Source organism: Oryzias melastigma, linkage group LG16 (assembly GCF_002922805.2).
Source record: "Oryzias melastigma strain HK-1 linkage group LG16, ASM292280v2, whole genome shotgun sequence".
Classification (NCBI taxonomy): domain Eukaryota; kingdom Metazoa; phylum Chordata; class Actinopteri; order Beloniformes; family Adrianichthyidae; genus Oryzias; species Oryzias melastigma.
The window spans coordinates 7,811,542-7,822,007 of record NC_050527.1 but is presented as its reverse complement, the minus strand read 5'-3'; the positions used below and the strand labels follow the sequence as shown (position 1 = coordinate 7,822,007).

The window sequence follows — 10,466 nt, the reverse complement described above, 5'->3', positions numbered from 1 at the left end:
CCTAATTGTATTTGTTTCCATAACAACCCATGTAAAGTTTAAAAAAAGTTTATTTTTGTTTTGAAAAACAATTTTATTGTGATTTTTTTTAAGTTATGTAACAAAGTGTAACAAACAATAGTTAATAATCTTTTATTGTGACTAAAAACTGGATTAGTGCTCTTGAAAGCTCAATCCTGCAGCTTTTCAAGTGTGCTCAGAAATGCTGTTACATAATGATGATTTCTGTTGTTCTTTCGATGGACACTAACATTTTCTACATCTCTTTCTCCTTCTCATTTTTTTGCTACGTTTGTTTTTTTTTTCCAACTCTTTTGTTGTTTTTCCTTCAATCCATCCCACTGGGCTGTTTCCGTCCTTTGTCCACTGTTCTGCTTCACCTTGCCCACATATGTCCGCCCCCTCCACCTCACACCTGATAACCTTTTTTTTGTTGTTGTTTTTCTACCTCGCCCCCCTGAACTCAACAGTTTCCTCACCCCCACTCTCCCTTGCCCAGCCCTCCCAACCTTATTTCCTGCACCCGTCCCTTCCCCGCTTTCGCCCTGGCTTCTGTAACTCCCAGCCGCTTGCAGATCCCAGACCACACAGCCATGTTGGCAAAGAGACACGGGGAGCTTCTGCTGCCAGCTCCCCCTGCATCCACAGAGATGACTTCAGCTCTGTTGAAAGCTCTGGATTTAACTGTGATTCTCTGGCTGATTTCGGTGCAAACCGCTCTGAATTTACAGATGATTTTAAGCAGAACGCACACTCGGCTTATCGATGCAACAAAACAAACCGAGGGGACTTTGTGTCTGACTCATTCCCTGATCTCGACTCACTTTGCTGCATTAGTCCCGACGCTAAGTCTGGCATACCTGTTAGTAGCACCACGGAGGCGTCAGGTTGCACCACGCCGTACAAGAACATCGATGTTATGATGACACACTCCGAGAGCGTGAGTGCTGCGGATTCTCTGTACTCAGAGAGGCGCGCTAAAGTGGATCAGAGCAGCACTCGGGCCAGAACCTCCAAAGAACTGCCCCCGCTTCCCACCTACTACCTCCACCACCCTAAGAACTGCCCTCTTCACCGAGGTGCACCCCCTCGCCTGTCCCCCATCGGAGCGCTCTCCCCACCCCAGCGCTGCGGAGCTCCCCCTCCAGGTGTAGCTGGATCGAGCCTCAGCTCCCCGCTCTTCCCCCGCTCACACACCTTGCCTGCTTTAGCCGCCCCCCTCTATTATCCCAACCTTTACCCCCCCATCCCACCCCGGGCACCTCCCCTGCCCCCAAAACTCTACCAGGCTCCTCCAAAGTCCCACGCGGCGAGTAAGATTTCTCTCTTTCACTACATCTTACATCTGGCTTGCATGTTCGTCTCTGTCCTCATTCTTGGCCTTATTTTTTTAGCTTAGCTGTTATTTTTCTCACATCAGGTGCTGTAGGTCAACACATCTGTCCGTTTAGATCTGCCAAGGGGCTTCAGACGGGAAACAGCTGCTTTTAGTCGCAGGGCATCAGGAGTCACTCTCATCACTGTCTTCCTCCATCTGTCTTTGTGTCCGTCTTGTCTGCTGTGTTTGTTTTCTTTCTTTTTTTGTGCATGGAATTTACAAATGGACACATGATTTTCATGTTATTCCCCACAGCCCAAGTGAAAAAACTTGTGATGTTTTCTCTTTCACTACGGTCCATACAGTCTGTATTTTATACATGTTGGAAATATTTGTGAGGTTTATAGCAATCTGTGTATATAAACCTCAAAATGTGCACAACACCTGCACTTTTGTGTGTTACTTCTTTGAAAGTTTATACTGATTCCAGCTCCTCTTCACTTATGCTTATTGCAAGTATGTGGCAATCACAAATTAAACCAAATAATTTAGTTTAAACCTTAAAAATGTAATTCAACCCGCTTATTTAAAAAAATCTTTATGGAAACATTTGTCTTTTGAACTAAATTTGTTTTTTTCTCCAGTTTTTAATTTTTTTACTGCTTTAAAATCAACAAACAGCATCATTGTAAATGTTTTTAACCTTCAAAAGTAAGATTTAGAATTTTGTTGCACATATTAAATAATCAAAATACCTAAAAAAATAGAATTGTTTTCTTTAAAAAAAAAAGAAAAAGTTTTTTCTTGTTTAAATATATCTATCACCTATTCTTTAACATTAGATGTTCTGCACTTGCATAGCCAGGCTGACAGGATTCGCTTCCGCGCTGCTTCCTTGCTTTTAGCCCCATCTGCTTCACCTGTTTACTTCTACTAATAACATTAATTAATTTGCTGCAGCATTACAGTAATGATCCATCAAGCTCCTGCAGAAGGAGTATTTTCCAGTATTTTTGCCATCAGTAATGACTTCTTTCGCCGTCGTCAGCTGTGCGCAGCGTCTCGTTTGGCGGCTCCATCCAGAAAGCCGAGGCCCTCTGGATGGGCGAGGATGTGAAGTATCTGCTGAGAGGTGACCTGTCCTCTCAGTGCCTGCAGGAAAAGAAAGGTGAGAGTTTTTATTTCTTTACCTGTCAGTTAAAACATGTCAAAACTTCTTCAATTTTTTTTATTTCTCCACAGCGCTGGTCAGTGCGGTCAGCGTGGCAGTGGAGGCCATCTTGGCTCAGTTTAGTTCCTCCCGGACTGTCGTGCAGAAGGTGAGTTACTGAAAGCTTTACTTTGAGATGGAAATAAGATGTTACTTTAAATTTACTGCCGATCCTTTTAAACTTTTTTTTTTTTCGTCTTTCTCATTTTTGTTTTATCTCTTAACATCCCCGTAGTCACTTTTAGTTAAAGAGGTACAAGAAAGAACAAAACAGTTAATCTCTTAGTCAATAGAGTTATCTGGAAACTAACAAAAACCCCTGATCCTCTTACATCAACTCCTTTGCTCATCCTTTCCCTCTAAACACTCATTCACTCGCCTGATTTTCCTTCCCATCCCTCTCCTCTGAGTCATCCTTTGACTCTCCCAATCACTGCATGTCTTCTTCCTCGCCACATCGGCTTCCTCCCCCCTCCTTTTCTGCTTCCCAGACCTTATCAGGCGACAGCACCATAAATCCATCGCTGGGTCGTCTGGTGCTGCAGTGCCTCTGCCCGGCCCTCCACAGTCTGCTGATCGATGGCTTGAAGCCTCACCAGAGCGATCTGATCGCAGGCAGGAGACCCAACTCCGCCTGGAGTCTCGTGAACGCCACAACAAGACCAGGTATCAGGACAAAAACATCAAAGTTTTGACTAAAAGGTGCTTATGTTGTCATTTTTGTAGATTTGACTGATACGGATAAATCCAATATATCTACCTGACTTGCATTTTCTCACACATCAGGAAATGTTTGTGGATTTTAGTATCAAAAGTTAATTTTCTCCCTTTTGATCTGTTTATTCAAGCTCCTAAAACTCAAGCCCTGTACAACCTTCAAGTCCGAGTCAGCGAGCTGCCCCAACTAAAACAAAGCAAACACCGATTCAACGCTTTCATCCTCGGCCTGCTGAAGTAAGAACGCTTCATTTTCTTTTACAGCACCATCATTTTACAGTATAACTTTGATTTATCCTCTGCTCTTTGTTTCAGCATCAAGCATCTTGACTTCTGGTTGTCTCACCTTCAGTCTTGCAGTGGTAGGTTTCCAGCTCTTGTGATGTTTAGCGGCAGGCTTTTAAGTGTTGTTAATCACGTTTTCTCTTCAACTTAGATGTTCTGGAGACGTATTACTTCCCCACCTCTTTTATGCGGCTGTCAGTTACCGCCTGCCAGCCGCTGTTCAAGGAGCTGCTCCTGGTGCTGCAGCCTCTCAGCCTGCTCACCTTTAACGTCGACTTGCTCTTCCAGCACCATCACGTAGAGGCAGACGGTCACAGGCCACAGATCCCTCCCGGTAGGGAGGATGGATTCCAGCCGTCTGCGCAGAGCCACTCCAAAACCAGGGGCTACAGACACATGGAAAGCCTCTCAGGAGTGGACTTTGGAAGTCCGGAAACTAAAGATACAAAGTCCTCATCCTCGGCTGATGTGGAGAATAATGAATCGGGAACGTCTGCAGAGGCCTCACACACAAGTCCTCAGCTGCTGTGGGTGCAGAAGAAGGAAATTGAAGATTTACCTCCTCCTAATATTGATGAAGATAGCTTCACTCAACAGGCAGGACAGGTATTTATGGAGGCTCTGTTGCTTTGAACGTCCATTGAGTTTATGGCTGCCACGATTAGTCGACTGATCGACTATTAAAATAGTTGACGACTAATTTAATAATCGATTAGTCGTTACTTTATATTATATGGAGTCAGAGTGTAGTAAAGTTGAAAGTTATAATGGTATTGTGCTAGCTTTTTGGACTATTTTGGCATTTATTAAGGTTTTTTTAGGCTATTTTGGAGTTTAGCTAATATTTCAGCTACATGCTAGCTGTTTTGGCTAGCTTAACCTTTTTTCAGTTTTTTAGGCTGTTTTGGAGTTTAGCTAATATTTTAGCTTCAATAACTTTAGCTATCAATTTTAGCATCTTCAGCTATCAGCACTAGCATCTTCAGCGGCCAAATTCAGCTTACAGCATTCACACTAGCATTATTGCAGGTAATGCTATATATCTAGTTTTTAGTTAGTTTAAAGCTGTGTGCTTTACATCCAGTTTGCACATGACCCGATTAGTCGACTAATCGGAAAAAATAATTGGTGATAAATCAACTATTAAAATAATCGTTTGTGGCACCACTAATTGAGTTGTATAAACAATAATGTTGTCGCTCTCATACAAAGGTGATTCAGCAGGGCTGGGGTGCTATGATGCGCTGGGGAGGCAAGCTGAGCCAAAACCTGGCTGACCTAAGCCTGTCGTCGGTGAAGAAGGAGGAGATGAACGCCGACCTGCCGGATGCTCTGGCCGGAGGAGACTACACTCCTGTTAGCGGTGGTGCTCAGGTTCCCTGGGGTCTGGGACGACTCTTTGGAGCATCTAAAAGCCCAAACAGCCCAACCGGTCACACGGCCCCAACCAGGTCAGCTCCTGACTTGTATGCAGCCTCACTTATGTAATATGTTCTATCACTTCTCTGTGAATACTCAAGCCTAAAGCTACGTTCACTCAGAAACGCTCATTCAAGCGGCCACTTCCAATGAAAAAGTAAATGGGCATTTTGGGCTTCCACGCTCAAAATTCTTCCACTGTTTCCGGGCTTTTCGTACAAAACTTGCAGCTATTGAACATGTGTTACCAGTTAAACCAGGTCAAACTGTGTGGCGTATGTGCGCTGGTAAACTGTAGAAAAAGAAAAAGATTTCCCTCCCTTTTTCTGGGTGTTCAAGAATTAGCGCTTCGTGCACAAACCTGGTGTGTACGGAGCTTAAAGTATTCATCCTAAGAGCTCCAATCTGTGAATTTAGCTTAAAAGATTTAAGTAGTTTGATATATGTTTTTGTTTTGTAATGTATCAGTTGTAGAGAAAACTAAAACTAAAATGTTAAAAAAAAAAGATTTAAGTTGCTACATTTCCCCCCCAGACGCCCCTCTCAGTGGTTGGCTCCTGGTGTCACAGCTTTCACCAGAATGGTGAGCAGCAGCTCCACCCCGATGCTGCGACGGACCCCCGAGCCTCTGGAGGAAAGAGAACCCACGCCGGAGAAGGACGCCGACACACAAGAGAGGCAGGATAAACCCAGACCGCTCAGGTAAGAATAAATGTGGGAGAACACGTGCCGCTTCTTCGCTTCACATGCAAATCTGGACTAGAGAGGTGGAGCGTAAGGGAGTCACTCGGTTTGATTCATTAAAAATGATTATTTAAAATAAATAAAATAAAATAATTAAAAAAATAAATAAATACTAAAAATAAAAAGGATAAAATAAAATAAAAAAATAGGAATAATAATAATAAAAAACAATAATTCAAAGATCAAACCCCAATTTCAATATGTAAATCTTTTTATTAGAGGTATGAAAATTAAAATAAAATGTATTTAAACACCATAATTTACATCTTTGTTGATAAAAGATTAGAATCAACAAAACGTAACACATAAAAGCACATTTTGACAATGAAAAACATAAACAATAAACAATCACAGTCCTGTTATCTAAACTGACAATAATGTTGTCAACTGACATGTTTTATAAACCTTTTTTTCATCTTTATTGGAGCCTCTACTTTAGATGAACATTTTGCTAATGTCATAATTGATCATAAAATGTTTCTCTTATTTTAATTTAATTGAAAATACGAACCTTCATCGACACTTTACTTTGAAAATGTGTTTTACCTTCAGTGACAGTGGCTTATTTGGTTTGTTTAGTTTAAAATCCAACATTATTCTGCACTTTAGAGTGATAATTACATTGTTTATTTTTTACAATTAATCAGCGATCACAATATTTGTACCTCATTTTTCTGGATCAGTAAATAATTGAGTATTTGTAAATTCATTACAGTCCTATTTTTTAATAACTTATAGAGCATAAAGTTCTCTGTTTTAAAGAAGTGATAGTAAAATGGGGCATGTGGTCCTGTTGGAGCTTCAGTGGGTGTTCAGCAGACTAGAATAGCTTTCGTATTTAACTTTAGAAGACTATAACTCTTGACTCACCAGTCTGAGTGTTGCTGATCCTCATTGTGACTCATCCACACCTACATTCTTCTGCAGACATATGTGCTTGTGGCTGCTGTAAAGATTGCTGACCTTCTGCCTCAGGTCTGTTCGAGCGCTCTGCGACCACACTGGAAATGGGTCGGAGCTGAGCTTCTGCAAAGGGGAGGAGCTGGTGGTGTTGGGAGGCGTGGATCAGGACTGGATTCGCTGTCGCCAAGGAGACAGAGAAGGACTGGTACCGATCGGCTACACCTCCCTTATAATGTGACACTGGTACTACAACTGCTGCACTTAATCAGTACTTCAATAAATGAATGAAAACAAACAAAAAAAAGAAGAATATAAGTATATTTTAGGTGAGTATGGAGAGTTTGTTGAAAGGCTGCACTACTCCAAAGGAGATATTTCACTCAGGCTTGATTACAGTTGGGTACATCACGCCATCTGCTCTACTTTAGCTTCCTCAGAGCGATCTGCATCCCTCTCCTCTTAATACCGCATGGGCATTTTTCCCATCCCAATCCAGTCTGGTAGCATTCAGCGGAGGAATCCGAGCTGTCAGGATGCAGCAGATGGTGGTGTATGAATTACGTCGGCAGTCATATGGACTACTTGAAGCCCTCAGATCTATGAGTGAATTATCCCTTTGTATGTTTTTTTTTTCCCCGTCAAATTCCTTCCATCAGATCGGAGCTCTTTCAGATCAGCCGCTCTGTATTCCGTGATGTTGTACTTAGCGGTTTATCGAGGGAAGAAAACATGGAGTAGTGAGCCTGAGCTCCCCTCAAACACTGGGTGTTGATGTAGTGAACTGTAGCTGTGTATATCTGTGTTTCAATGACCTTTCACCTTCTCTCATTCTTTTTCGCCTGGTTCATGAGTGTTTCTGACTATATATTTACCTGTATAAATATATATACATCTTTAAAAATATATAAAATATATGTATAGATATATAAATGCATATTGTCATGATTGGTGGTGAATGGGAGAAAGCAGAAGGTGGAAATAGGTTTGAAGCGATTGATTGGTGGATTGATCCATCTATGTATGTACAAGTGGACTCACCCATTATCATTTTCATAAATGTTTTTAAGGTAACTCCCCAATATTCAGAACAATAGTAGAAAAAAAGGCTAACTTTAAGTTTTAAAATGACAAAGTACCTGTAAGTCATGTCTGAAGAAGAAACCAAAAAAAAACCTGAATCTACAGCTAATCTTGTGATCGAAAACCTAAGAAAATCGTTCCTAGCTTTTAAATCCTTTTTAATGTGATAATCCCACCTCATATCTCCTCTTTTGTGTTTCCATTCATGTCCAGAAATAACTAAATATTGGTGGTAATGATATTGAAAATGTGCTTCTTTGTGTCATCTATTTATCAGTTTGCATTTTATATTTTTTCACTATGCATATGGGTGAAAATGTTTGTCATATTTTAGTTTGATGGAAATATAAGGCATTGAATAACACATAAAAATAATAATAATAAAAAAGGAATCATCCATTTGAGTGATTAGGATCATTGATGCTGATCAGGGCAATAGTTCAGGGAAACTTGTTTGTGTCGTTGTGCCATGAAGCATGAGATAACTAGCACTACGGCTATAGTTCAGTAGCAGTAAATCGGTAAGAATCGATCAAATCATATTAATAGGAAATAAGGGGAAGAAAAAATGATTAGTGAACCAGTTTTTTACATACGTGATTGCTTGGAAGCTCCAAAAATTATCCTTCTGAAGGAAGTGTGAGTGTGCACACGTGGCAGTGTGAGCGTGTTGAAAGCAGAGAGGTGCTCATATGTGTGGATAACCATGAGTTCTGGACATCTTCCTCCTCCTCCTCCTCTCTTCGGTGTGTCATGTAGCCTATATACTGTTGCATATAGTTGCCAGTGTGAGTCACTGTCCACTTCCTGCATGTGCTTGTTTGTAAATACACCAAATAATAAAAATTATCTGTACAAATCGAGGTTTGTCTGCACTTGTCTTTAAGAATTAAGATAACAAAATCTGTAACATACTGTAACTTTTCAACCATTAACATGATAATTCCAGTAGATTTTGAAGGGGAAAAGCATCTTTCCCCTTCAGAATCTACTGGAATTATCATGTAATTAAAGTAAATCATAGAAAATAAACATTGGAGCTTCGGCGGTGGTAAAGGGTTAACTGGAAGGTTCTTCCCTGTTTGTCTCAGAGCCTTGCTTACATTATATAGTAAATTAATTTAGAAAAAATTTTGGCCGGGAATTGATTAAAAAAATAAACGAATTAATCGCAAACTGGGAAGAATTTAATCGCGATTAATTGCCGTTGTTATTATTTTTTTTTTTTGTTGTGAAAGTATTTATGGACCTCTTATTATCTGCAAATAATCACCAAATGAAATAACACACAAGACTGTACATTTAGAAAATTTTAATGAATTCTGTCAATCAATTAAAAAATATATCAGATTAATCAGACTTTTGCGATTAATCATGTTTTCCTTTTTTTCCTTTATTTTTATCGTCTGAAATTAATCAATTTAAACCAAAAAAATAACAAAATTAAAGCACTAAAAAACTGATTGAACAGAACATTTGCGTTATTAAATATTAACTCTGTTTAGATTAATCCTATGTTAACGTGTTGATGTTCACAGCCCTAAAATATATATATATATATATATATATATATATATAAAATGTGGCATTTGGAGTCACAATTTTAAATTACATTATTAGCGGGTTTTTTTTAAACTTTAACTTGTGATATTTTTTAACCTAAGGACTCAAAACAAGCCAGAAAATCCCAAATTTAAAACTCTACGATCTAATTACCTTGAATTTTCCTAAAGTAAAGCTTTTTAAAGGAGTATGCACATGTCACTCATGATTACTAATGATTAACCTTTTACTGTTCATTTTTAATGTATTTTTGTTCGACTTTATTGATTTAACTGTATTTATTTTCTTGTGACGAGGCCTTTCAAGGTCTACCTTGAAAAAGAGCTCTAATTTCAATGGTGTTTCCTGGAAAAATAAAGGTTAAATTAAAAAAATATGTATTTTCAACGGGTAATTTAATTTCAGGGCATTTTCTATTACTTAATTAGGCTTGAATAAGGAAAAGGCAATGGCGTGACCGTGTTTAAAAAATGCTTTCCAGCTGTAAGCCTCGTATGCCAAAAATGAAAGTTTTGTATGTTTTTAATTCTGTGCTGCATGAATACACAAACAGAACAGTTGATATTTGTTCTCCTCGTTCCTTCTGTGTTTCTTGATTCTTCAAACCAAATCCTAAAATTCAAATAAATTAGCTTAAGAAAAAATATCATTTTGGCTCGCAAAATTAGCATCCACTTGAAAGCAAAACATATAATTTTCTTTTTTAAAGCAGGAAATAGGGCATCAAGGGGTTAAAGTAATTTGTTTTTTATCCTATTTTATAATTTCTTGGAATTTTTCCGTCCAATTCTTTTGAATTATGGCCTCACCTTTAAGATCTTTTCATAATTATCTGCTTTAATTCTTGTTTTTACTGGTAAATACAAACCCTTGAGCTCGTCCTCTCCTCATGCCGAATGTCTCCCTGGATGATGTTCTGTAGGGCAGAGCGAGGCGCAGCCCTCCCCCTATCTTGTAATTGTCCTCTTTTGATCACGCCGTCCTTCATCCTGGGTCATTATGAAGGACAACACAGTCTGACGTGTACAATCTAACACCACTAGATAGCACTGTGAGCTCGAGCAGATTAACATCACAGCAAAGGAGGAGATATTATACATGAAGAATCTGCAGAGTGCTGTACTAGTAGACATAAAATGCTTTTATTTGTTATGGATACAGAAGCAAAAAAGTTTGAGCTGACATTCTATGGCGATGACCTTACACTGTTTTTTTTTTTTTTTGGGA

General features: G+C 39.4%; 1 protein-coding gene across 3 annotated transcripts in view; it reads left to right on the top strand.

Moving 5' to 3' along the window:
* rusc1 (RUN and SH3 domain containing 1) overlaps window positions 1–8,539 on the top strand; it is a 15,933-nt gene extending 7,394 nt beyond the window's left edge. The window contains exons 3-13 of one of the 3 annotated variants that reach the window (XM_036215770.1): window positions 471–1,313; window positions 2,367–2,486; window positions 2,561–2,637; window positions 2,764–2,781; window positions 3,020–3,194; window positions 3,377–3,482; window positions 3,561–3,607; window positions 3,682–4,136; window positions 4,743–4,981; window positions 5,484–5,651; window positions 6,669–8,539. In XM_036215770.1, the coding sequence (XP_036071663.1) occupies window positions 471–1,313; window positions 2,367–2,486; window positions 2,561–2,637; window positions 2,764–2,781; window positions 3,020–3,194; window positions 3,377–3,482; window positions 3,561–3,607; window positions 3,682–4,136; window positions 4,743–4,981; window positions 5,484–5,651; window positions 6,669–6,834 (2,414 nt within the window). In that variant the 3' untranslated portion in view covers window positions 6,835–8,539. The remainder of the gene's footprint in view (window positions 1–470; window positions 1,314–2,366; window positions 2,487–2,560; window positions 2,638–2,763; window positions 2,782–3,019; window positions 3,195–3,376; window positions 3,483–3,560; window positions 3,608–3,681; window positions 4,137–4,742; window positions 4,982–5,483; window positions 5,652–6,668) is intronic. The other 2 variants (XM_024267307.2, XM_036215771.1) reach the window with 2 other exon arrangements.
* Window positions 8,540–10,466: the final 1,927 nt, after the last annotated feature.